This window comes from Manis javanica, chromosome 11, assembly GCF_040802235.1.
Source record: "Manis javanica isolate MJ-LG chromosome 11, MJ_LKY, whole genome shotgun sequence".
Taxonomy (NCBI): domain Eukaryota; kingdom Metazoa; phylum Chordata; class Mammalia; order Pholidota; family Manidae; genus Manis; species Manis javanica.
The window spans coordinates 55,431,434-55,459,014 of record NC_133166.1 but is presented as its reverse complement, the minus strand read 5'-3'; the positions used below and the strand labels follow the sequence as shown (position 1 = coordinate 55,459,014).

The 27,581-nt window shown below is 41.0% G+C and overlaps 1 protein-coding gene and 1 long non-coding RNA gene across 7 annotated transcripts in view; one reads left to right on the top strand and one right to left on the bottom strand.

The window, feature by feature from the left end:
- The window catches only part of LOC140844426 (uncharacterized), a 45,041-nt gene that overhangs the window by 4,440 nt on the left and 13,020 nt on the right, over positions 1-27,581 (top strand). The gene's annotated exons all lie outside the window — the stretch shown is intronic.
- Positions 190-27,581, bottom strand: part of TRIM44 (tripartite motif containing 44) — a 150,384-nt gene continuing 122,992 nt past the window's right edge. For 3 of the 6 annotated variants that reach the window (XM_073216406.1, XM_037020037.2, XM_037020029.2), the window contains one exon: positions 190-4,708. In XM_073216406.1, coding sequence (XP_073072507.1) covers positions 4,620-4,708 — 89 coding nt within the window. In that variant the 3' untranslated portion in view covers positions 190-4,619. Of the gene's footprint in view, positions 4,709-8,623; positions 8,681-27,581 lie in introns of those variants that run through there. The other 3 variants (XM_073216407.1, XM_037020026.2, XM_073216408.1) reach the window with 3 other exon arrangements.

Here is a 27,581-nt window from a genome sequence, read left to right as displayed (position 1 = left end):
AAGTCTGTCCTTCTGTCACTTCCCCAAGGATCTCCTAAGCCACTCTAGAGACATGACGAGTAAATGAGACCCCCACATCTAATAGCCAAAACACATCATCTCCAGCATTACCGCAGTTAAGAATGCAGACCATCATGAATATCTACACCCAGCAGGGTCCTTTGTGCACAACTCTGAGAGACAAAATGGTACTTCCAGTATTAGTTTATTGATTTCCAAATGCACAGGGGCACTGAGTCCAAACATCCTGGGATAGCAATAAATCTCTCTTACAAAATAATTTATAGTATGAAAATGATATACTGAAGCATTAACTCCAAATGTATAATTCCCTTGAAAGATTGAGGGCTCCCTTGTTTAACGTACAGGGTGAAGGGGGAAGATGACTAAGGAGGGAATGTATCTGTGCACAGGAAAATAGGGAAGAGACAATGGATTCACTGGTTCTTCCCATCCATGCACTGTGGTCTGTCACTATAGAAAGACTGGTCAGGTTGAACTCTAGTTAAGTACAAATCCACTGTCCCCTCAAGGTTATATCAAGCCCAGATGGGCTCTGCAGCATTTTCTGTACCAGTATACCCATAAGTGTCTCCATTTATTTTCATTTTCCTACTCTGGCACTTGTTCTGCTGCCTCTGGTGTGTCCTCTGCTCCAAATGCCACTGTTTTACCAGGAGGCCCCCATGGGACAGCAGCTACCTGGGCCTATGGCTCTTGGAATTGGTTGTGGGCGGAGGGCTTCAGAAACACTGCTCGGTAAAAGCAATATTAATGAGAACTGAGGTCTTCCCTATGGGCCTTCTTTTTTTCTTCAGGCTGGACTCTGTTCATAATGAGATTTGAATTTTAAACAGAAAATTCCAGATGTACTAGGCACACAGTAAACATGCAACTGATTTTCTTATGAAATAGTATGTATCAAAATCAAACAGCTATTATGTGAATGTGAACTTTCAGGTATTGGCAAAAGAATATTTCTGAGGTCCACAAGAGGACTTCCTAGGCCCACCCTGCCACTGCTACAAGCTGTGAATTTTACAGCTGTGCCCTCGTGCCTGCCTCGAGGGGTCAGACTTTCAGGTCACCAAGATGGCTGGGTATCCCAGTTTTCCCTATCATTAGACATCGTGGAGTAGGGCTGGAGTGCTGTTTCTTTCAGGGTTGTCACCTTGGCTCAATGCTTTAGGAGCCGACAACCTTTGCTAAGGAGCTGCCCTTCTTGTAAACATCTTGCAAGCAAGCACTAAGCTCCAATTATCTGCTGACACTTGTAATCATGGCTGGCAGGAACCTTTGCAGTTTTTGCAGTGGGATGCAAGATAACGAGGGGGTTACTTTGAGTTTCCCTTAGTTCTTAAATTGTGTGTGTGTGTGTGTGTATATCAGGTATCAGCAGCAAAGTCTAGATTCACTGGACTCTGTATTACCACACCCTCAAAGCACCTGGATTTACACAAACATGAAGATTTCCTTTTCTGCAGCAGTGCAGCAGCATTTTCAAACAAAGTTAGAGAGCAGAACACCCTTCACTTTTACTATTTCTGAGAAGTTCAATATTCTTAAAGGCCTAGAAACACTTTGTGGGGGATGGCACCAAAAAGGAAAGACTTCCCAAAATCCTGGGGGCAGGCTCAAGTCAGCAATGTGTACTTAATGCATCCGCATCTGCATTAAGTCTGAAGAATAAGACTAACTTGACACCATTTCTTAGCCCAAACTACAGCCACAAAATGTAATTTTGAAAAAGAATTCATAAAGTGGGATAATCTGCCTGCAGTAGGGGAACATGAAAACGTCTTTCTCCTTCTCCCTTGGTATTTTAGGTGTACCATGGGTTATAAAGTTAGGGACAGCTGGGTTCAAAATCTGGCTCCAGTATTTCCTAACTGTTTAACTGTAGGCAAGTGACTCTTCTATTCCAAATATGTTTTAACATCTGAGAAATGAGGGCCTAGTACAGAGAGTGGCTCATAGTTGGTCCTCAATATAGGTCATTTCCCCTCCTGGGATGTCAGGACTGAAACTCCAAGCACTTCTTGCAATTGCCTTGGATTTAATGACATCAAACCAAAGTAAAAACCCCTCTCAGCTTCCAGATAGCCAACACTTGAGAGGTATTGCTATGAGAACCCAATTCATTCTGTAGACATCCATTAACTGCCTCCTTAATGACTTCTTCCTTGGGATTTCTACATACTCTGCAGCCAGTAGGACACAATTCTGAACACACTAGCTTGCGCTGACCTGGGAGGAGGGAAGCCTCGTCATGCTGGGGCTTAAGGCCGAGCAGCTCCAGCTTTGGAGGAAGCCGGTGCCACTGCAGCAAGCATCCTAGTTCTTACATTGATAAATGCTGCTGGCAGGAATTCAGGGCCTAGGCAGAACCTGCTGCGTTGTGTTTAATGCTTCCCTGGTTAAAGTTTTATCAGGTGCTGAATATAGCAGGAGTCCATAAGGCAAATCTGAAATCCTAAGTAAAAGCAAAAGAGCTTCCCTTTAGGATTACAGAGTTATGGTAGTGTATTAAGAGACTGGCAGGAATTTTCATATTTCTGTTTAGATCCACTGCATAAATGCTTGGGTTTCCCAAATACTGATATAAAGTAATAACACAGTATCAGGTATGGAGGAGCCAGTGAATCTGTCCATTGCTAAGAAAAGACTACTATTTGGAGATGAAACAATAATTACTGGGGGAAGACAATACAAACTTCCAAATCCTAAAGTCTTCTTAATCTTCTAATTTTTAAACTCTTGTAAGAGTGGCCATTGGTCCTTATTTAAAAGTAGTCTTGTTGGATATAGTTTGGGGTTATATTTAGTGGTATGCCAAATTCCTCCATCTTTATGGGCAGATAGGTTAAGCATTGAAATTGTCTTGGCCATTTGTTGGCAACCAGTTTGAAAGAAAAAAAAATACATTTTTTTAGCACTCCAAACTACTCTTAGCTCTAACATCCTGATATATTTAGTGAGCTATGGTAATCCTAAGCCAGAAGTATGTATGTCCTGGCTTCAAAGAAATAATGACTTCATAGCATGCACAGGATTGAACAATGATATAAACAGATTCCTATAGTAAGTATTGTTTCTGCCTCAAAACCATCCTGCATACACACAAATCAGCTGGCCCAAACATTTTGTGGTAGGTACACAGGCAGGCGGGAGGAGAGGGCTTTCTCCCAGTGCGGGCTCCTTGCGTTCTGCCTCAGAGACACTAGAAGCCTAGACCCTGAGTGAGCGGCATCGCAAGGTTGCCTGGATATTATAGTTTCAATTGTACTTCGCAAAAGTGAACACAATACCACTAAAGGCAGTGGAGAGGGAACACATACCCACTTGCAAGTAAGAATTCTCTGTGAAGTTTTATCTTAACTATTTATGTATATGAACATTCTATTTCATAGTATAATTGTTTTATCTAAAATATAAAGTTATCCCCAGCTTCCAAACCACTTGTTAAAACTGATGTTTAAGAAGATGCAGGTTTTTTAGCTTCAAGTTTTTGTATTCCCCTAGTACATCACTGCTTACTTGGGAGTAAAAAACCTGGCTGTAAGAAAATTTGATTTGGGAATGGAGAAGCCAGAAATCCAAACATGGCATGTCTCTCTACTTGCAAGGAGAGAAGCAGGGTGTGGGAGATGATCTGAAGGTCTGTGGGTAGGGAGTGCCATGGGAAGAGGGGTCCCAGCAGGAGTAGAAGGAGGGTATACCTACTAGGAGACGGAGCTTGGTTCCTCATACCACAGCATGACAAGAGTTCTCCCAACACTGCATTTAAACCAAATCAGGCTAACTGGAGGCAGGGGGTAGCAAAAACCGACACTGAAAATTCCCATTTGGTAATATACATTCCAGCCTTTTATGTTGTGACAAGACCCACAAAACCTGCAGAATTCACCCACATAATTCAAGTTCCATCAGATTCTTTAGTGACTATTTTGGAAACGCAGACAATTTGAGTTCAAAAATACTGATTTCAACTTTTAATCAGATCTCTTTGGTCCTTTTTTTTTTCTAAAAAGTCATTTCCTTTTTACCTCTTCAATCACTTTTTTCATTTCCACAGCACTGAATTATGAATCGGAAGGCCTGGATAACCTCATGTACTAAAAATATCTCTATATATTTCTTTTAACTCTTTCTCCTACCCCATTTTCAAACCATCCATCTTACTTCACAAAACCACATTTTCACAAATGTATAATCAGACTTTTAAAGACCCTACTTTGATTCGGCCCTACTTTGCCTTCATTTACTTCATTCTTCAATATGTATAAAGTGGGGTTTTCTTAGCAGGTAGGGAAAAAAACTGTGACTGCTCTTCAAGATTATTCCAGATCCTTCCTAATGAAGTGGTAATGTTTAGGGGCTGGCTTCCCTAAGTTCAAAGCAGTCACAGAGGGAGCACCTGAAGGACCCCTCTTAATTCCTCCTGGCTGATGAAAGGGGCACTTTCCTTGAAATACCATGACAGGAGAATGAGAAGCACATAGTGAGGAAACAATAAAACTGGTCATCCCTTGGAAAGGTATGTGCCTGCAGTGGATTTGGGGACGTATCTGGTAGAAGCACGTTTGTTGCTGGGCAGCTTTCACAGAAATCAGAAGCCATTACATACACACTCTCACATACACACAAGGGGAGGATGATTTTCCACTGGGTGGCAAGCCTTCATGTGTCCTCTTCTTCACTGGCACCACTACAAAAGAAAGGAGGAGCAGGTTAGTTAAGATATCACAGAAGGGAGACAGCCTAGTTCACTGGTTGAGGCATGGGCTACGTTGTCAGGCATACCTGGATTCTAGTCCTGACCCTACCACTGGTAGGCACTGTGGAAATGGGCGATTACTTAGCCTCTGTAAGTTCTGATTTCTTTATTTGATTACAGGGATAATGATGATAATAAAACTTACTTTCTTGCATTATTGGAGGATTAAATAATATGTGTAAAATGCACAATGCCTCGTACACAGTAAGCGAATAGCTATTTAAAGGATAAAGTGAGGGTCATAATTTTTTGCTTTTAAGGGTCATAATTTTTTTAATTTACTTGACAAAATAAATTGCTGGTAAAAATCAGGAGTTTGACTTGCCCTAAGCCTTAAGCCATCTATTGTCAGGATAGACAAAGAGAACCTATAATTCTGTACTCTCTGTGGCACTTCTCATTTGGAATAAAGCCAAAATTTCAATTCATGCCATAGGGACAGTCACTGGATTCAAATGTCACTTCTTCAGAGAAGGTACTCTATCTAAGTAGGACTCCTTGGATATTCTCCATATGTTTTTTTCATAGCCCTTAACACATCCTATAAATTATCTGTTTGCTATTTACTCTCTCCTCTAACCTCGATTATAACATAAAAGAGTGTAATACTATTTTTTTAACTAGTGCTTACCTAGTACTAGTGTTGTGCTAGGCACGTGGAAGTGTTAAATAAGTAGTTGTTTTTAAAAAGAGAGTGAGAAATAGAAACAGGGAGGGAGTTAAAAGAAATAGTCAGTCATTACTGCTCTGACCAGAGTATCCAAGATTTCAATGATAGTTCAGTGGCCAAAAAATGAGTTTTGAGTCTCAGAGGCACAGGTAGGACCTCAGATGCTCAGGGTTGGAGCGCCCTTGGTGCGGCCCTGAGAGAACACTGTTGATGCAGACACTGAAACAAGAAAAAGGCGTGCCCAGAGAAAGATGGTGCAGGAGCGGGCACACTAGAAGGACAATGCTAGCAATCCTCCTGTCTACTATGCCTTACAACAATCGTAGGATACAGGAACTATTATTATCATCCCCACTTTGCAAAGGAAGAAAGGGAAGCCCTGAGAGATATAAAATCCTCCACATTTAGTAAGGTCTGTGTCCTTAAAACTTAAGAATTAAGTCTTGGCTAGACCAAGTCTCAAGTAGTCAAACTGGGGTGCTTGGAAACGGGGATAAGATCTTCCTCACGTAGAGACAAGCAATAAGGAAGAGGAAGGCCTGGCGTGCATCAATTCCCAGCTGTGACCTAGAAATTTTTTATCTTGCAAGGAATTATATATAAAAAATCTGTGTATCTATATAAAATCTGCGCATTTTTGCATCCATTTGGGAAAGATTTTAAGAGAAAATACCTAGGCAAGACTTGCAGTACTTCTGCTCAGGGCAGAAACATTTCAAGACAGAGCCTGAAAGTAGTGTAAGTGTACTTTAGGAGCCCAAAGAGCCAACTCAGCAACCTTCTCTATCCAAAACGCTGCCCTGTTTCCAGTCCTTTTCCTGCCTGGTGTCCAGTCATGGGATGAAGGGTGCATGCTACTAAGAGCTAGACAGTGGACTGTCATTAAGGAGCAGTGTTTGGTGGCCTCTGTCCCAAAGGGAACAAAATGTCTTTTATGAAAGCATATCACCAGAATCAAGACACATTTGGAACTGGTGCCATGTTCTCCCCTTTGGTATTATATACAAAGCCAGCCCTTACTGTTTGTTCTCTTGTTAATGTTCCTTCAAAAATGAGAGGTCTAGCATGGTGACTGTGCCCTTTCCTTAAGCTGCAGATCATTGTTTATGTTTGGCATTCTTAGCTTGAGATACATAGTTCAAAGGGTTCATGAACTGACTGAAATTGTATATAAAATTTTGCCTGTGTGTTTCTTTGTCTGAGACAGGCCAGAATTTTCATCATATTCATAAAGCAGTCAGCAACCCCTCTCCCAAAAATTGAGTACAATTATAAGTAAATTAACATTCTTTTTGAGTCACTATGTTTTTTATGACTTGCAGAGCTGGCTTAGGGAAAAGATTAGAAGCCATGACTGATAAAACTGTTTCTCATTACCCTAAGAGAGATCTGTTCTTGGGCCTGGAAGATACAGCTCACCTCATAGTTTAAAAGCAGGAGACCCTGGGATTCTGGCATATCATTCAGTAATTTTTTTTTCATTTGTTAAATATTTATTGACTGTCTACTATGTGTTAGACATGATGCTAAGCACAACAATGAAAGAGATGGGCATAGTAGATGTCTTCATAGACTTTCTATCTTAGTAGGGGGAAGGAAGACAGAAAGAAGGAGGGAAGAGAAGGAGAGAGATGGGGAAAAAGATTTTTCCCAGAATAGAACTGTCAAAGTGTATTCACTTCCATAATTAGTTAATAACCTGTTTTTTACAATAAGAAAGAAAAAAACACCTTAACTGAATCTATAATATAGATTTGTCTTGTGTGTGGTCTCTCCTGGAGGGCTACACAATATAATTAAGGATGAGGTATCATCTGAATGCTGCTTCAGTTTGTATAGAAGCTATTCTGTGTTCATAAAGTTTTACCATAAATAATCTATAAAAATCTTTACTTTCTTCAAGGGAAGTAACACAGCTTTTAGCCTCAGCCACTCCATCCTCTGAAACATCTACCAGTCATGCTGAGATTTGTAACTGGAGTAATATTCAGAGGGTATTGAAATTCTTTGTAATGTCTTTCTGATTTTTGTTGCTGTTTTGAGAATGAACTAAAGGTGTTAGACAGGCAGACATAATGTAGTAGGTGTTTACCAATGAGAGAGGCAGCATTATACAATGGCTTGAAGTCACCAGTCTGTACTTACCTGGTACTAATGAGCTATGGGACCTTGGGTAAGCTACTCAGCCCGAGTCTCAGTTTCCTCATGGTAATTCTATTTATCTTACAGGCTTACTGTGAAAGTTTTATTATTTTATGCAATATATATGATTACAAAAGTTGGCTCCCTTCCTCAACCTATCTTCCTTCTTTTTATTTTATTTTTTATTTATGTTGGTATCATTAATCTACAATTACATGAGGAACATTATGTTTACTAGACTCCCTCCATCACCAAGTTCCCCCCACATACCCCAGTGCAGTCACTATCCATCAGCTTAATAAGATGCTGTAGAATCACTACCTGTTCTCTCCGTGCTGTACAGCCTTCCCCGTGCCCCCCCAACATTATGAATGCTGTTTGTAGTGCCCCCTTTCTTTTTCTCCCCCCTTAACCCTCCCTTCCCACCCATCCTCTACTACCTTCCTTCTTGTCCTGAATCAACACCTGCCCCCTCCTAACTTTCCTTCAATGTTCCTAGTTTTGGCATCTGAAACATTATGTTCTAGAACAAGTATGTTCTATCCCAAATGCCCTTAAATTTCTGGAAAGCAACGAATCCCTTTGCTTGCCTGGAGAGTTTTTCTTTTCTTTTTTTTTTAAATGGCAGCTTCAGACCTAATGAAATATGGGTATTGAAGAAAGGCTGAGTTCCATGGTTCTGATCCTTCTACTTGACAGGTCTCAGGGAAAGTCAGCCCCTACCGAACACTGGTGAGGATGAATTTTGAGTGAAGCCTAGTTAACTGGCCTCAGTCACAGACTGGTCTGGTTTGAGAGTGCTGATGCATCTAAAAGCAGTGGTTTTAAAACGAGGGTACACATACTTTTGTGGTATATAATGGCTTCCCAGGGGATATTAGGGCATAGGTCATTTTAAGGAAATAAATGTCCAGATCCTAAACTTCCACAGATGCCCTTTCTTAAACCCGACCCTTCCAAGAACATGGCTGAAATCTTCAGTCACTCTCACTTTTACAACCATCCTACTTCCACTTCAGAAAAGAAATACGTACCTCTTACCCTCCTGAATCTTACCATGGGACAACTTCAAAATGCCTTGCTTCTAAGTCCTATGGGAGCAGAGCAAGAAACAGTAGAAGAGATAATCCTTTAATTCATCCAGGATATAAACTCTTCACAAGGTTGTATGACCTTAGCTGCCTGTTCATAGATCTAAGAATTCAGGTTTAGAAGTGAGATGGTTGCCATGAGGTATGTGCCAATGTTCATTTGAAATTAAAAAATAAAATCAGACTTGGATCTGACAGAAAGCAAGACTGAGTTTGTGGTTTGACCATAAAAACCATCTTTGCCAATTAAGATTGTGTAATGAATCTTGCCTGTAAATTTAATAAACTAAATCTGCAGTTTTGACAAAAACATATATAAAGCTCATACTACATAATATGTCAGAAATCTTATCCTTTTAGTCTTTCTAAACTTAATATATAATTTTAGGAGTTAATAATAGGCAAGGAGGCACAAAGTATTTTCTAAATTATTTTAGAGGGTATAAAAACACAAAGTTTAGCTAAAGGAACTGAGAGCTCCTCAGTCCTGATTGGGACAGTGGTGTGACATTTAACACTTCCCTGGCTGGGGCAGGAGTGGAGGTGACAGAATGGGACTAAGGAGCTCCAGCCAGCAGAATGTTATGTCTTCTCTGTTAGCCAGGCACACTGTCTAATAAGGAATCCTTTTTCTCTTGCGTGGTGCCTGTGAAGCTGAGGGAGTGGACAGAAGCATGGCACTGGCCCCACAGGCATATTCAGCCCCTCAACACCTGATAAAGTGACTTTAATCAAGATGTTTCACTGCCTCACAATTTTTTAGGTAGCCCGTATAGATAGGCATCTCAGCCTTTCAGCTTCTGTCCCCAGAGCTGGAGGCTTATAAGAGGAAGATAATAAATGAGGTGATAGGCACTCTGACCTTGCAAGTTTAATAGTTTCTTTTCCTGAGACTATAACATAATTTGATTTGGCATCACTCATAACTGCTGATTCCTTGACCATTTATTAATTAGTTATTGATGTAAAAGGATTATTCAACTTGAGAGGATACGGAAGCTAAGAAGAGGTATCAACAAGGGAGAAAGGCTAGATTCACTTGAGATTCAAAAGAACAGATTTAGTATTCTCCAGAAATGAAGCCGCATAGATATTGTACAAGCAGCTAACTGGGAGGTCTCGATTCACCATATGAGGTTGTGGCAGCCAAGTTACAGAAAGTATGTGATAGCCCAGCTTGGCGGATGGACCAACACCCAGATCCAGAAATACTCCTCTACTAGACTGAGCATAGCTACCCCTTTTGTCTTCCATGTCACTTGCCCAACAGCTTGGGCAAAAAGTCAGGGGGTAATTGTGCTGTAAGGAATCAGTACTTAAATATTTATTTGCCACCTATTGAACTAAGTGAGGTGTAAATATAAAGGAAAATGAAATGTCCTCAGTTTATTCTGGATTAACTGGGAAAAACTTGAGAGGCCTTAAGAACTGTAGTCTTGGCTTTGCTGTGTGACTCGGGGACCCAGTTTCCTCAACTGAGAAATCAGGATGCCTTGCATTATAAGTGAAGTTTAGGAAAATTCCAAACCAGACAAAAAGCTAAGCTCCTTTCCCCATTACACAGTGCTGAGCAAATTAATTAGCTCTCATTTATACTGTTTTCTGTCTTGCTTCCTGTGTACCTCTTTCTCTTTCCAATTCAATCTGAAGGCTGACCTAAATGTTCCAAGTTCTTTCACCTCTTTTTCTCACTGGGCCCAGACACCAGGTTGATGAATAGCACTGCCTGGTCAATATCATAGCTCTGCTATGAACAGAAGCCCCATGATTCCTCAGTTCATCATGGCTCTTAAAAGTCTAAGGTGGCTCCAGCCTTGTTGCATCTTCCTTCGCAAATCACAGGGAAGATAGGGATAAGGGATCTTCTTTTCCTAGATTGCATTCTATTTTATCCTATGAACCTCCTCTTCTCCAATAAAACCACTGTTCACAGAAGGCTAATGTTCTACACACCATGCTCAGCAATTTATACACACAGTCTCACCAAGCCCTAATGGCAGCCTTTGGGTAGACATTATTTCCATTCTACAGATGCTAAAATTGAGGCCAGGAGAAGCTTTATGACTTGCTCCAGGTACAGAGCTTATACATGGTAGGTCTAGATTTTGCAGACTCCAAAACGCTCAGGTAGGAAACTGGACTTGGGTAAGAGGAGAGACATGAACCTGTATCTTCTGACTCCCAGTTACCAAGCAAATAAGTGACAGCCATTTAAGTCACTTCTCTGAGGCTCAATTATATCATTTGAAAAATGGGATAGTAATACCTACCTCCAAGGGTGGTTGTAATGAGATGGAAGGTACATGTAAGCTCTTTTCTAAGATGAAGAAATGTAGATAATGGTAGGAGTGTTACGGAAGAAGGAACTAGACACTGGATTTATCTCTCAGCCCTCACAGCTGCGGCCACCTCTACAGACCTGTGCAGATGCCTCCAAGAGGCTTCAGGGCCATACTCTGGCCACAGGGCCAAGTTTGATCTCCATTGTGCAATCTGTTCACCATTTTTATAGGTGGCTGCCTTTCTTACGTCCCACAGGGGCTGTGTGGGCAGTGGCCTGCTTGGGCAGTGCCCCTCTATGGGGAGATGCTAATGCAGCAGTGATGGGCAGATTTCTCAGCCTGCTGCTGACCTGTCTCTCTCACAATTCCCTTCTTCAAGACTAAGTCTCCTGTTTCTGCTGTTGCTGTATCTAAAATTGAATAATTTCCAGCCTTGTGGGTTTTTTAATTCAAAAAGTAACTTTTCTTTTTTTCTGATCTGTACTTTCTGCAACAAACAAGTATTGCTTCTATGAAAAGAAAAAAATCCATAGCATTATCCATAAGTGATACTCACCATTAATACATTGAAATATATTTATCTATACTCCTTCTATGTATGTATAAAAATATATGCTTCATAGGCTCTTCCATAATCTGCTTTTTCCATTCAACTAGCAATTATAATACTTCTCCTTATCAAGAAATATATTTTTATGTGATTATGCTTCATAGTTGAGTTGAATGGATTTTACCAAACCTAATATTCAACCCTTAAATTACTTCTACCTTTTCACTATTATTTACACCTCTGTGACACACCTTTGTGGATGAATCATTAGGTTCATCCTTAATTATTTCCAAAGAAACATTCCCAGAAGGGAAAATCCTGGGTCAAAGGGCATTTAAAAAAAAAACTTCATTTTTGAGAACAGCTTGAGGAATTTTAAGAGGAAATGCCACAGGGGTATAAGTTTCCCTTTTTCTCTGCCTTTCTATTGGCCTTCCCCAACTTCCCTTGCTGCCCGCTCCCCTAGCACTGCTGGATTTCACATGACTAATGACCTCGTAAGGCAAGGGGTGAAGGGATCCTTTCCTAAGCCTCTATCAGGGCCCAAGAAACCCCATAGCGTGTGAGGTTAGAAGCAGAAAATAGCCCAAGGGTTTACCTTCCCTGCTGCCTGCACCTTCAGGAAATCCACCCAACCCAGTTTTCTCATCTTTTCTTGGCAAGTGGATAATGGAAATCAAATCTCTCTCAAGAAGTTTCCTTCCACAGAAATTTTAAACATAAGATTTAATAAAATACTGGACTTCAAATTTCCTGTTGCCTCAGCTGCTGTATCTTACAAGTTACTAAAAGGAGAGGGAGAAAGGATCAATACATAAAAAATGCTCTTGACACTAATCGCTAATCTCTGTATGAATAGTAGGCTTTTTTAAAGTGTCCCAGATTAGTTCTCAGTAGTTTTTGAGTCCCAGGATGACCCTGAACTGAGGTCTGGAAACTGTAGAAAGTTGGAAATTGGAAGCATCACAACTCTCAAGACCTACTGCTACTGCTCATTTGGCAGAGGATTATGGATGTGGATTTAAGAATTAGAAACACCAAGTTTGAGTCACAGCTATGCCATTTACTAGCTGTGGGTTTGAGTTCAGTTTTCTTACCTGGAAATGGAAGACAATTTAGTACTTATCTGGAAGATTTGTGGAGGATTAAATGAGGACTAATGTACATAGATTAGTCCAGTATGTATGTATGTATATACATATGTATGTATATATATAAAGAACTTCAGATTGTACCTGGCACACAGAAAGTGCTCAATATATGTTATAGTTACAGATGAGGAAACCAAGGCTAAAGAAGCTCAAAGGCATTCAGTTTGTTGATGGCAGTAAGATTAACTGGAATTCAGTTTCTGGTTCTGGTTCCTGAATATACCATCATTTTCTGTAAGCTCCATTTTCTCTAAAATTACCATTTATTAACAAAAGAGAAGAGCTAACATTGTGTCATACATGTGTTGTAGGCATCATGTTGTCATTTGAATGGGTTCAAGATTGCTTCTTAAGCCTGTTCTCGTGGTGTTTGATAATAGGCTGTTTGTTAATAATGATAGTAAATAGCTATAATTTATTGAGTGGTTTAAATGTGCCAGTCATTGTGCTCAAAACATAAGAAGCACCATCTCCCTATCCCACAGAGTTCACCAGCAAGTTCTGTCAACTCACATTGCACAGCCTGACCCACGTCTATCCACTCCTCTTCTTCGCTGCCACAACCTTCTCTTGCTTGAACTACTTTAGCTGCCTTTTGACTGGTCTTCCTACTTGTACTCTTACTTCACTACTGTTTAGTTTTCAAACTGCATTCAGAGTAATATTTTTTTAATGTATAACAGATTATGTCACTGCCCCATTTAAAATCATTTGATGGCTTCCTATAGCCTTCCTATAGAATATGGCCCATTTATTCCTATAAAATATAGCCCATGGCCCACAAATCCCTAAGTGATCTGTCCCCTGCCTAACTCTCTAACCTATTTTGTGCTACCTGCTATCCACGCTGGCTTTCTTCCTGCTCCTCCAATAAGCAGAGCTTGTTCCTACCTTAAGGCTTTTGCATTTGCTGTTTTGTCTCAAAAGTTCTTCCCTTTGTGGATTGAATGATTGGTTCCTTAACATCTGGGTCTCAGCTCTAATGTCACCCTCTCAGAGGCTTTCCCTGACCAAGCAATCTAAAATAGCCACTCCACCTTTGCACTATTATATTAGACTGCTGTATTGTATTCACAGCAGTGATCACTCTCTGAAATCATTATGAGATGGTTAACAGTCCTTAACTATTTTGTCTCCTGTAATATGACCAGTACCTGATAATGTGCCTGGCACCAGGGAAACCTCAACAAATATTTTTTGAATGAATGAATGGGAAAATGATCAAAACTATTCCAGAAAGTACTATTATTCTAGAAACCTTCCAAGTTTTCTCAGGCAAACTGTGGTCTTGCTTGCTGGTCTTAGAGATACTGCCCAGGAAACTCATAGACAGGTGCTTTCTATAGGTGAGAACAGGCTCCATTTCTTTTCTAATTGTCAGCACAGTCACCAGGCACATATAACCACAGGGGGCAGCAAGTATGGATAAAAATGTATTATCATAAACAGTGATTACTCTTACAAATGACTAAGACTTACTGGCAAAGAATGGGTGTGGCTGGTGGACAAGTGCTGTGTCACTGAGGGCAAAGCTGAAGCAAGCTCATGCCCAGTCCTCCCCAAGCAAGAAACCTGAAGAACAATTCACTTCCATGAGAAAATGTTCTTATCTGGCTTCCTTATAAAATGACTGTACATTTAGCAACTTCCAGCCCTCCACAAGCCAGCTGTGAGCTGTCCTCAAAGCAGGCTTGATTCTAAGACTTTAACCAACCACTCCTCACCCTAATGGTCTATGGAGGGAGAGTGTCAGCCAAGCCAACATGGAAGTTAAGGGGTGCCTATTCATTGCTCCTCTCCTTCTCTCTGATGAAACATCAGCTGAGCCATGGATCTAGAAACGGGAGAGCTGGCTTAGTTATTGTGGTGGTAGTGACAGAGTGGAAAAAGAACACAATTAAGGGTCAGACACATGGCTTCAAGACCCCATTCCTGCACACGTTAACAGTATGACCATAGGTAAGATGCCTCTGTAAACTAGTTTCCACATTTGTGAAATGAGGATAATGATACACATAGATACTAAGTGGATTCTATTATTATTATTTGCTAGCCACTGAACTAATTATTTCACCGACATTTTCACATTCAGTTTGCATAATAATAACCCTGTGTAATAGCATTAACACACCATTTTACAGAAGGAAAAAATGAGACATCTCAAATGAAGAACAGAAATGAAATGACATCCCAAAGTCCCACAGCTAGGCAGAGCTGGAACTACAACCAAGGCCTGGCCCTTTTTTTTAATCTCTGGGCAGGGGGACTCAATAATGAATGAAGGCAGTATATGAGGGGGCTTATGAAGTCAGTTTGGCTACATTTATCCCATCAGGTTACTGGTAATTTACCAGTAGCATAGGTGGTAACCTCTGTTTATTGCTGAAGATTTTTCTAGGCCTTGGCAGATTCAAAATCCAGTTAGACAGCAATTGCTAGAAAACCCCCTCCCTGTTACAGGGGTTCCCAGTAGTCTCTTAGGCAGAGAAAAAAAAAGAAAAAATACAGTTAGATGTTATCAGTTTTTACAACTGCAGCCAGTCTGTGACCTTCCTATAGCAACCTGGCTACAAGTCAGCCGTTTCCCTCACATTTGCACCTTGGTTCCTGTGGGCTCCAGCAAGAGAGTCCCGAGCCATGCAAAAGGGCCTGCTGCCAGGACACTGTCCTGTGGACTTGGGATGGAGTCTGTCTGTGTCAGACACTTTTTTCAGTTTCAATTTCTTCATTCAATTTTTCAGTAAACAAGTATTTACTGAGCATTTATAATATATTAGGCACTATAACAGTTGCTGGCATTATAGTAGTGAACGAGACTAACAAATGTCCCTGTTCTCATGTCTCTACTAATTTTAGTAAAGGAGACAACTAATAAGTAAGTAAACTATTTCAGATAGTGGAAAGTACTATGAAGAAAATAAAGCAGGATTCTTGGGGGCATGGGTGTTGGAGGGCAAGTCAGGAAGGGGAAAATAATCAGGATATGTCTCTTAAGAGTTAATGTAAATACTACATGAGATAATGGGTGCAAAGTACTTAGCACACTTCCTAATGAGTAACGAGCACCCAACCAAATTCAACTTTTTATTTTACCTCTATTCCCAAGTAAGTTGCTTCTCATTCACCTCATAGTGGCTGAGCCTCTATTATATACCAGTGATAGGAATATAGGGAAGAATCAGATAGGTGCTCGTAGTCTGTGTGCGGTGAGAGAAGGAAGAAGTGGTAAATTCCAATTATAGAGTCAGAAAAGACTATCACTAAATGTTGACAGACAGATTGATATTCTCCAAGACTAGAGGGCCAGAAGGAGGACATGCCAGGTGGCACAAACAGCTTGAATAAACTCTTGGAAATGTGAAACAGCTTGGCATGTTCAAGGAGCTGTGAAAGGTTCAGAATGGTTAGAGGTGAAGTGTGAGGGGGCACACTGAGGAGAGCACCTCAGCAGCAGCTCCTAATGCTTATCTTCATGGGTCATGTTTTAAGTGTGTCCTAAAAAGTTGGGGGGATGTGGATGGGAAAGAACAGGAGATGAGTTGGGTGTCAGGGATCCATATGGCGTCTACCACACTGTCGACACTCCAAAACGGGCACAAGGGCTATGTTTAAAATACTCAGCCTGGGTTCTATGTGACACTCCCCAAGGCAGCACAGATATTTTAGGAAAAAAAGAAAAACAAACACCCAGTGGTAACTCAGTATAAAGCCTGCATGGGGAGCAGGCAGGAATTAAGCTGCTCAAATGTGATTATTTCATCCTCCCAAGAGTAAGACTCCCTCAGCCTGGAAGAGCAGTGCAGGTGGCAATTTATGATTTGGGGGTGTGTGGAGTGAATGGATACTTGTTCCCAAGCAGAGTCAAGGACTTCCTCTTTGCCAAAGCCAGGCTCACTTGTCTAAAAGAGTATAAGGTGCACACCAGGAACAGTAAGAGGGCTCTGAAATTGATAAACAGCAAACTCCAAGGAGGTCTCTGGTACCTAGTTAATAATCAGGTATCTCTGCCAGCAGGTCTCTCTGAGATGACTGTAAGTGTAAAACAGACATTTGTGAAAGGGACCATTCAGACAAAGGCCTGCTTCCCTGTCTACTTATTACTTTGGTCCTATCTCTGCCCTTGCAGTAAATACTCTCCTAGGAAATGGAGTAGGTAAGAAAGCTATTCCCACCACACAAACTCCAAAAACTCAAGATACAGCCAACATATCTGAACTGTAGGAATCTGCCCTTATTGGGAGGAAGGCTGCCTGATGCAGACAGTTAAGGAGAGGAACATCACATCCAATTTGTATTCAGCAGTCTTATCAGAGGCTCTCCCTGATTCTAAGTCAGTGCTGTCGGATAACAGAGCTACTAGTCTGGCCAGAAAAGAGGAAGATTACCCAAAACACTGGAATACGCCAAACAGAAAAGCTGAAGCAAAGAGAGAAAAGAGGAACTGCGAACTGCAGGTCTCCATCCTTTGCATGCCATCTTCCAATCTCAAGGTTGAACAAAGCCCACGGCTCTGAATCAAAGGGCTGCCCTAGGCACTGGAAGAAGTAACAGGTACACATCATGGCATCATGTAAAAAGCAGCCATCTTTCTCCCGAGTGGCTAGCTGAAATATTTATTCTGTTATCATTCTCCCCCTCCCACCCCTTTGCTATGCTGAGTGAAGACAGCAGTGGGATGTTCTAAGTAATGAGGGGTGAGTAGGTGGGGAAAGCAAAAGATCTGCATACATTTTAACTTCTTAAATGTGAAAGACAAGATGATTACCAACTTAGTTCTTATTCATTTTGATTGGCATTAATGGTCATGACATGGCTGTAAAGGTCACTCCTGCTAGGTGGTCAAACCAGACTCAAATTAGACCTAGCACAGGAATATAAAACTTGTCTGGAGGAGGAAAGTAGAGTGACTGCATGAATCTGACATAACTCCAAGGCTCACTTTCATTCCAACTCCCTGCTCCCCTTCCCTCTGGTAAAGAAGAGTATGGCACTGAAATCAACAGATAATCCTTAAATCACTGTGGCAGCTTCAGTTCTAAACTCCTCCTTCACACTGACAGTTTTAACAGCTATTAACAAGTCAAAGACCCCTCTTGCTCCAGCCTGGAATATCGATATCCTTTCTTTTGCCCTACCCAAATCATAACCAGCCTTCAAATCTCTATATTCAATGAAGGCTGTGATGACCACACCAACCAGCCTACAGAGACTACTTATCATTTGCCTTTCTGACTTTCAGAGTCTGGGTCCTGCTTGTAGCACCAACAGGAACTTACTGGTTACACTGTGCAGGGAGGAGCAGTAAAAAAGGGGAACACAGTGGTTATACTGTTCATGGGAGCTGCTGAGATCAGGTGAGCTAGCACCAGTCCAATTAAGAGAATATGCATGAACGATTGCCTTGGAGTCAAGGCTGGCGTAAGGGCTGGCAAGAGGCAGAGTGGCAGCCTGAGCAATGAGCTGTGTCCATAAGCAGGATAATTCATTACAAAGTTCAAACTTCAGAAGGTTCAGAAAGGCTAAGAAATGGAGTGCAAGGTGAGCAGGAGTGACGAGTTCAGTATGGAGGCTGTGAATAGTGGTGGGCACTGGACACCTCTTTATGAAGCTCTGGCTGTGTGGTTTGTGGCAAAGACCATAGAATATAAGAGAGTCTCACAAGACTGGTTATGCAGCACTTATCACCTGCTATCACAGGTGTCTCTGTGGTGCTATTAATCCACATGACTTTTGGCTTTTCCTCCTCTAGATAGTGAGCTGCTGCTTGAGGACATGTATTGTGGCTTGTCACAACCCTGATTAGTAGCTGTGTGTATAAGATTTGTGAAATGAAGATGTAAGGGATCTGCATTTTTCCTCCACTTCCAGTATCTCAATCACCTTCACCTTGGTGAAGACAGTCACAGTTAGAAGGTAAAAAAAAAAAGGGAGGCAGCCTAGACCACCAGGAAACAATGAATGGTTGGCCCTAGTGTATGCAGGATGCTACTAAGGTCATTGCATTCTTCTTTACAGTGGTAACACAGAGACTCTGCTGAAATGTATTTCTAGCTGCCCTCTCTTTATTATCTTTATTTTCATTTTGTTTTTGGTTAGTGTTGTGTAAGAATGTGGGAGTTTACTTGTACCATAGTCCTCTACAATTTATACTTCCAGACATACTGGTGAGAGAGGAGACAAAAGGTGTACAAGAAATCTTTGGAGCCACTCCTCCAGTTGCCTGCCAGATGCTCAGGGACCCATCATCTTGCTTTGCTGGAGCAGAGCCTGGCTCCCTCCTCCAGTTCCCCACCACTTTCCCAAAGGTCAGCCACAAGTTTACATCAAGCAACAAGCAGTGATTACAAACTGAGTGCCTGCTGGGAATGTCTTTCTAGTGTCAAGCAACCATTAAAAGTATTTAAGGAAATCACAAAAGGGAGGTGAGAGAATACTTCAGGGAGAGTTATAAACAGGGATGGAGAAGAAAAAGCATCATCCCTCCTCCTACCTTGGAGGGAAAAACAGGCCTTAAAAAGCAAAATTTGTTCCAAAAAATGGACCTGCCTTCAGGAAACTGAAGAACACTAACCACTCTCCTGCTGGAGCCCAAACACTTCAGGATGCCTGGGAAACCCTTTGCTAACACAAACAGAATAAAATGACATTTTAAGCAACTATGTATTTTTAAAATATTCAGGGAGCAGGCATTACAACAGGTTACTTATATATAACCTTTCACCCAATTTGGACTGCATCTCTGTGAAAAAGACATTATGATTCCCTGTTTGACAGATGTGAAATCTGAGGTTCAGAGGGATCAGTGACTTGACCACATGTGGAGCCCAGATTTGTCTGATTACAAAGTCAATCCTCTTGCCACCAAAAAGAATATTGTTCAATGCTGAGAATCCTTGTTAGGTCTGTATCATTCTGACCTACCTGCTGGGAGCTGCTGTCCCTGGGTTAATTAGGTTACTAGAGTGGGTGGTCTGCAGAGCACAGCAACCTTTCCCATCTACCTGATAAAAGGAAACATGGGCCTGTCTATCTTAGGTGGACTAATGGAGTCTCTTTGATGGACTTTCTTCAATCTTTCAGTTGTCAGTAACCATCTAAAAGGGCAGGACTGAGCTCTCTGAGTAAATAATGTAACCTTGGGAAAGTCACTGTTTTCTCTGAGTTTTAGTACCTCTTCTACAAAATGGGTCCAAGAAAACCTGGGTAGATAGAGGAGTTGTGAACACTAAATAAGATATCTTATTAAAGTCCTTAATATTATATCTGGCATGAGGCAAATATAAATGATACCTATTAATAACTCCTGTTTTATTTCATATAGTTTCAGAAAATACACAGGCTTTTCATCAACTTGTTCTCATTCAGTAGGTGTTACATATATTTTTGAAAAAAATTTTGAAATCTGGGGTTTGTTTCCTGGCTAAGAACAACTATAACAGAAGAACAGCAGTTGGAAGCACAGACAACTTGAGTTCAGGAAAGAGAGTCACATTCTCTCTGGGGATGGTCCTCTCCTTGCTGTTCAATCACCTTAGGGCAGACTATAAGCACAGCTATTTGGAGACCAGAAACTTACACTAGTTTGGTGGGATCCTTGAGCATTTAAGGAGGTGAAAGACATGTGTAGGATAAATTAATGCAGATGGCTTTGCTTTTAGTTATATAGTCCCCTGAAGGCACATTTACTAGAGGCACTCTCTTAAGATGGGCAGCTCCTCTGGAGGGCATTTAGGGCTGGTTTCCAGGTTTGCTGCCAGCTTAACCAAGTAGGTAGCAGGGAATGAAGAAGAACCAGGTGGCTACAGGGTCCCTGCCCCTGCTCCTCACTCTGACCACAACAAGGGCACAGAGACCCAGAGGTTCTTCTAGGGGTTAGTCTCCTGCAGTTCTGATTCAAAGCTGCTCTTGATTCAAAACAGCATTCTCTTTTGCTCTCTGGCCAGGGAAACCTGAAGCCTTTGCTGCATGAGGAAGCTTCTATCTGCCTTATTTCTGCACCCCTTTCAGAGAGGCTTTCTAGGTTAAAGCAAGACTAAACCTGCCCCAGGGCAAAAATAAACTGTGCTTCAAATCACTATTCCTGAGAACATGGTGAACAGAGGGGCAACTGCCCAGACATGTACAACTCTGAAAGTATCTGCCTCTTGCTGTTTTCCTTTAGAGGATACAGAATGCACTATTGCCATTTGAATTTGTAAGAATGGAGAATGTGGGACTCAGAGATTCCACTCAGAGCTAGATTCATTTGTGTTTCAATTAATCCCCAGTTTATTTGGTTCTCCAGAATTTCACATAAAACAGATTTTTCATTACAGGACATGTGTTAGTAGCTTTTTGGTATGAAGGAAGCAAAGAACAGTAACTTCCTTAAGGTTATCCACTGGTCTTACCTGGGTTTATATTTCTAGGTAGATTTGGGAAAAGTAGTTCTTTCAAGTCTTTCAGGTATTGACAGAAGAGTCAGGTGATGCACTGTATAAAAATTAAGGCTCCAGAGACTCAGAGGAGAAAGCACTCCTTATGAAACTGAAAAGGACAGATATTGAAATTCCACAGTCAAGTTTTTGATAGGAGATTTTCAGCACTAAAAAGCTGGCGAGATTTAAGATTACTTAGAGATACAGAGAGAAAATTTGCTCACTCCCAAGTCAAGTTTTAGAAAGGGTCTTGACCTTTTTTTGTTAAAGGTAAAACAAACATCTCCAGATCTCCCAATATCTGTGCATATTACATATGTGTGTGTACAATAATGAAGAAAACCCCATTCTAAATTCAATTTGCAATCTCTATTTTTTCTTTAATTTGCCTTGTAATTACTGAGTCAGTAATCCTAAACTGAACAAGCAATTTTATTAAGGGACAATTCCTGCATATTTAAAAGATTTAGCTGGAATAGGTGTGGTATAAAAATAAAGGATTTTATAGAAATTTAGGATGCTTATATTCTGTAAGCTACCACATGTCCTCCTTTTGAATTGTAGAACTCTTGACTGAGGATTAGTAATATTGGGTGTCACAGATTTCATTCCAGATGCCCTTTAACCATAGAGATCCCAAGCCTTAGAAAGGTTATGTTTAGCACAGATATACTTAAAAATATACAGACATACAGACTAAATGTCTAAAGCTTTATGGATGGTCCACATATTGTTTCAAACATACGGCAGGCCATTTCTTGGATTACTGAGTGCCCCAGCCTCTCTCCACAGGAGCTATCACAATCTGGCATTTCAGACTCTATGACTATTACCATCATTCTATCTTACAGATAGACTCTTACCATAAATATCAGTTCCCATAACTAATCCCCAACTGAGTGCATTCTCCTTTCCAGTGGGCCTGTCTCACTATTCACATTCACCCTCAACATCAGAAAAAGACTGTGCCAGTGCACGGCTGCCTGATGGAGTGATTTGGGGCCACCAAGCATATCAACAACCTTGCTGGCCATGCATGTGAAGGCAAGATCTTGAGGTACCCCAAAACCTGAATCCCTCAATCAGCAAGGCTTTCCCTCTTCCCACTGTAATGAAATCTGACTATAATTTGTTTCCATTAAGTAAACCCAAGCACCCACTCACAAAGAAAACTGCTTGCACAGGCTTGCTAATAGTGCAACAAATTACTTCCAATGTGCCCTTCCAGGAAAGGGCCAGACTCTCATTTCAGGCACATAATTCATTCTGACCAAAATATTCTATCTGCTGCATGAATGCAAAAACATATGCGCACATATAGGGTGTCCCTCATTTCTTCTGGAGTAATGGGGGTCTAGGCAATACTTTAAATATTAATTTTCCAACATAAATTAGAATGGGGCATCAAAAATGTCAGTAACATCTATACGGATACAAAATGTGGTCATAATGGTAGGTGTTATTACAATGAAAGGAAGTGCATTCCTAGTGGCAGAACATTTGAAATACAATGGTGCTGGAGTCTGTTTATACAAGCAATAATGAAGAAAAGGAGTATGTTAAATAAATTAAAAGGAGTCTGGGGAGCAAGGGGTGGGTTCTAGAGCTTTGAGCAATGTCAGTGAGATGGCACATTCACTGGACCCATAGGGAGAAAGTTTAAAGGTAGAAGAGGCAAGAAAAGCCTTAGGCGAGTACTTTGGAGAACTTAAGGTTTGAAACTTGGTTCTGCTATACGCTAGCTTTGTAATCCTGGGCAAGTTACATTAGTATCTCCTTACACCTCAGATTGTTCATTCATAAAAAGAGAAGAGTCTACCTTACAGGACTGCATGAGGAGAAAGTGAGAGAACATACATAAAGTGCTCGCATATAGTCTCGTGTGTAACAGGCATACAATCAGTATCAATTTTCATTTTTCTTTTTGTTATTGCTAAATAAATATATAGCTGTGTGATTTTAATCATCACCCAGCTCTCCAAATCCCAGTTTCTTCTGTAAAGTGGAGCTAAGAACACCTCTCTGCCTACTTCAGGAGCTTATTATGAGAAGCAAGTGAAATGACGTGTTTGGCAGCTCCTGATTCTATTGGTTGGCTGACTTAGTCACTCCCATCTTGCTCTCCTTGCTGCTTTCTACTCTGGAGGAAAGCAGCATGGAATATTTGCATATAAAGCTGTACTGCAGTGTGTGTGGGGGGGGCATGTAGCCCAGTTCAAGCCCATGACACAGAAGGATAAGCATTCTGGTTTGTTTGGGGGACACAACATTATTCCTTGGAAAAGTTTACTCTTCTGATTAATAGAGACATGGCCCTTTTGACCCCTTCTTCATGCTTGAACATGGATATGACACTTTTTCCTTTATTGAAGTATAGTTGATATGCAATATTATATTGTTTTCAGGCATACAACATAGTGATTCCACAACTATCTACATTATGAAATTCTTACCACAATAAGCTAGTTACCATCTGTCACTATATAAGGTGACACCCTTTAACTACTCCCCCCTACTTCCCCTTTGGTAACCATCAGTTTCTTTGTGTCTATGCACCTATTTCTGTTTTGCTCATTTGTTTGTTTTGTTTTCTATATTCCATATATAAGTGAAATCATATAGTATTTGTCTTTCTCCATCTTGTTTATTTCACTCAGCATAATACCTTTTAGGTCCAACCATGTCACAAATGGCAAGATTTCATTCTTTTTATGGCTGAGTAATATACCATTGTATATATGTACCATATCTTCTCATCCATTCACCTATCAATGGATGTTTAGGTTGTTCCCATATCTTGGCTATTGTAAATAATGCTGCAGTAAACATAGGGGTGCATATACATCTTCTCAAATCAGTAATTTTGTTTTCTTTGGATAAATTCCATAAGTGTACTTACTGGATTGTATGGTATTTCTATTTTTAGTTTTGTGAGAAACCTCCATATTGCTTTCCATAGTGGCTGCATCAATTTACATTCCCAACAGTATATGAGGGCTCCCTTTTCTCCATATCCTCACCAACACTTGTTACTTCTTGTCTTTTGGGTAAGATCCATACTGACTGGTGTGAGGTGTTCTCTCATTGTGGTTTTGATTTGTATATTCCTGATTATTAGTGATGTTGAGCACCTTTTATGTGTCTGTTGGCCATCTCATCTGTATGTCCTCTTTGGAAAAATGTCTTTTCAGGTCCTCTGCCCATTTTTAATCAGATTATTTATTTTTTTGGTATTGAGTTATATGAGTTCTTTATATAATTGTTGATATTATCTCCTTATCAGATAATTATTCAATCACAAGACAACAGGCATGAGGAAAAGCTCAGGGAGCCTCAGAGACACATGGCAGCACTAACATCATTAGCCATTGAACCAAAGCCAGCAGCCACTTCCCTCCAAACTTCTGTGACATAAATAAACCTTTGTTTACTTAAGCTACCAATATCAGAATTTTTCTCTGACTTGAAGCTGAACACAATTATGATATAATACATAAGTACTCTAGAGAATTAAAAGCCCTATATATATACGTATATAATCTTTCCTCTGCCAAGAATTTCATTTCCTTAGATCCATCTGGCTAATTTATATATGTCCTTTAAACTTAGATTTAATAACATTTCCTCTAGGAAGTTTTCTAAGACCCTATCCCTAGCATTTCCCCCACCCTTTGGACTTCTCAAAGTACTTCATAAACACCTCTAGCAGTACATGTTATATTGCTTTGTAATGATCCATTTACTTGTGTCTTTGCTCCACCAGATGGTTAAAATGTCTCAACAGCAAGGATCCCTATTTTATCCATTTAATAAATTTTCTAGCATTTGGCATAATACCTGGCACACAGGAGATAACTCATTAAGCATTTGCTGAAATACTGAATAACCAATGAGAGAATAACCTGAAAGGGTGTGAAGTAAGTGATAGCTTATCTAAACACTTTCAAATAGCTTTCTAATTCTATTATTACTTTTGGAGTATCAGGTTGGCAACACAGGGGTGGGCAGTGATTCTGACTTGTTTTAAAAATTATTCCACTTGATTTTTGTTTGAGTTCATGACATTCACCTACTCCTTTCTAAATTATTTTATGCTGTGTATTTAGTCCATACATATCCACACAAATAATTTTATTTCCTTGTTTGTTGTTTTAGAATTTACTTCTTGTGATAATTAAAGACATCCTGGGAATAATCCATTTGGAACCAAAACAAATGCTCATATCATCCAGTGGTTCCCTAGGTGTCTGAGCTCTGTTTGTGTGACTGGGGTTTCTAGAGGCTTCCTGGTGATCCTGCCATATCTGGGTCCTTACCATTCTTGAATGCAATGTGCAGCTCCTCACAATGAGCCCAAGGTATGTGGTTCTCTGCCTGGAAACACATGCAAACTTTCATGTTCTCTCTCTTCTTATAAAGCCGGCTCATCTCTATGACTTATATAGCTTACAACCTCCTTAAAGTAACATTAATAGCCACATTTCAAAATACCCAGAAAAATGTCAAAAGTGTAATATTATCATTCAGATAATAAATAAAAAACATACTCTACTGTTAAATACATCACATTAAAAAAAGTCTAAAAGGTGAAGTGGTCTTCCTATGACTTACCAGTGGCCAGCTTCAAGTATGGGCTCCCTGTTCCCTTTGCCTTTAATATTCCCCATGCCCATTTTTGCTGAGCTGGCTCCCTTGTTCTATCAGGTTTCAACTCACAAGTGACCTCTTAGCCCTTCTTTGAACACCTTATCTATACTATCTTCTCTAGTCTCCTTCTGTCAAACTGCCCAGCAACATTCCTTTCTAACATTGCTATTTGAAATTATTTTGTTCATTTAGTGGTTTACTAGGTTTTCTGTCCATCTCTTCCCACCAGAATTAAATTCCAGCATAGAAGGGAATCTCATCTATTTTTTTCACTCTGTATCCTCAGCAACAAGAGGTGTTTCTGGTATAACGTAGGTGTGTAATAAATATGTTTTGAAAATGAGTATGAAGAAAGTATGCATTCATTCAGCAAGTCCATTTTGATGGCCTTTGAGTTTCCTTTTGGTAGTGGGGATAAAGATGGGGTTGATGGCCACCATGAATACTTAGAGGTGGTGAAGTTGGCTATGTGAGGCTATGTGGAATTAAAGAAAGAACTAAGTCCTCCCTACCACTTACAAGATGTAGGAGCATGTCCTTTAATCTTGTTGAGCTTCAGTTTTGTCATCTTTATAGTATATAGTTTATATGTAACAATTAAATGAGACAGTGATGGCACACAGTAAATAAGTCAGCTCCCCTCTGCTTGTTCCTTAAGGCTGTAAAAAGAGGAAGCAGTCCAGGAGTCCCAACAAAGTGGTCTAATGCTTCTTCCCACTCTAGCAGACACCTTAGCAACTGTGATGGTTCTTCATGGAGACAATGTCAACTTGCTGTATCAGGAAGCATAGCCCACAGACCAGTTTTGAAGCCCTACATGCATTCCCAAAATATGGAGCATGCATGTACCTTAAAAGATTATTAGAGATTGCAGGATTCAAGATGGCGGAGTGAGAGGTGAGACAGAGAACTCCTCCCAAAACCACAAATAGTATGAAAATATAGTTAATTAATACAACTAACCCTAAAAAAGCAACAGGAAAGAAGGCTGAACCAGACTGCATACAGACCTCACGAACAGAGCAGACCTCATGAAACATGGTAACGTAGGAACGCCTTGATCTGGCGGGACCTGAGCCTTCCCCCACCCCAGCTCACAGGTGAGAGGGAGAGAAATGAAGTGGGAAGGGGGGGTGGAAGGCTGGAACTGCTGGAAACCCAGCCTTGGAGGTCTGCTTTGTGAGCAGAAACCTACACTGTGTGGTGCTCAGGAGGTTGGGGAGCTGAGACAGGTGGAGTGCTTGACAGACTGAGATTCCAGCCGTTTGTGGAGGACGGGATCCACATCTGGCCACTATGGGACAAAGGAAAGGCAGGCGGTCTGAGAGGCTTCCTAGCAGCGAGAGGGCTGCTGAAAGGGCGGGGTTTGCATGGAGCTTGCTGTGCGGGAGAAGGGAGAGCTGGACAAGGTTCTCTGGGTGCCTCTGCCCAGTAGGCTGGGAACTTTAAGGAGTTTCAGGCGCTCCATCCCCCTGGCTGGCTGCTCAGCTATAAGGCCCCCCACTGTGACACACAGCCTACTGAGCCTTCCTCCTGGCCTGACCACACAGTCTCACAAACTGGCAGTCACTGTGCTCGTATGAGGCCAGTCAGAGGGAGGCCCTGTCTACAGCAGCTAGAGATGCAAAGCACAGAGGCTTCTACCTGTGTGCTTGGCCCACTGGCTCTGATCCTGGAGACAGGCACCGCAGATGGGAATCAGGAAACAGATCTTTCCTCCCCCCAGGCACCAGCTCTGCTCCCCTACGATCCCCAACCTCACTCTAGGAGCTGAGCAGCTCCAGAGATTGGAGCTTCTGAAGTGGGCTCTGAAGCACTAGTGGCTCTGAAGCTTCTGAAGCACTAGTGGGCACC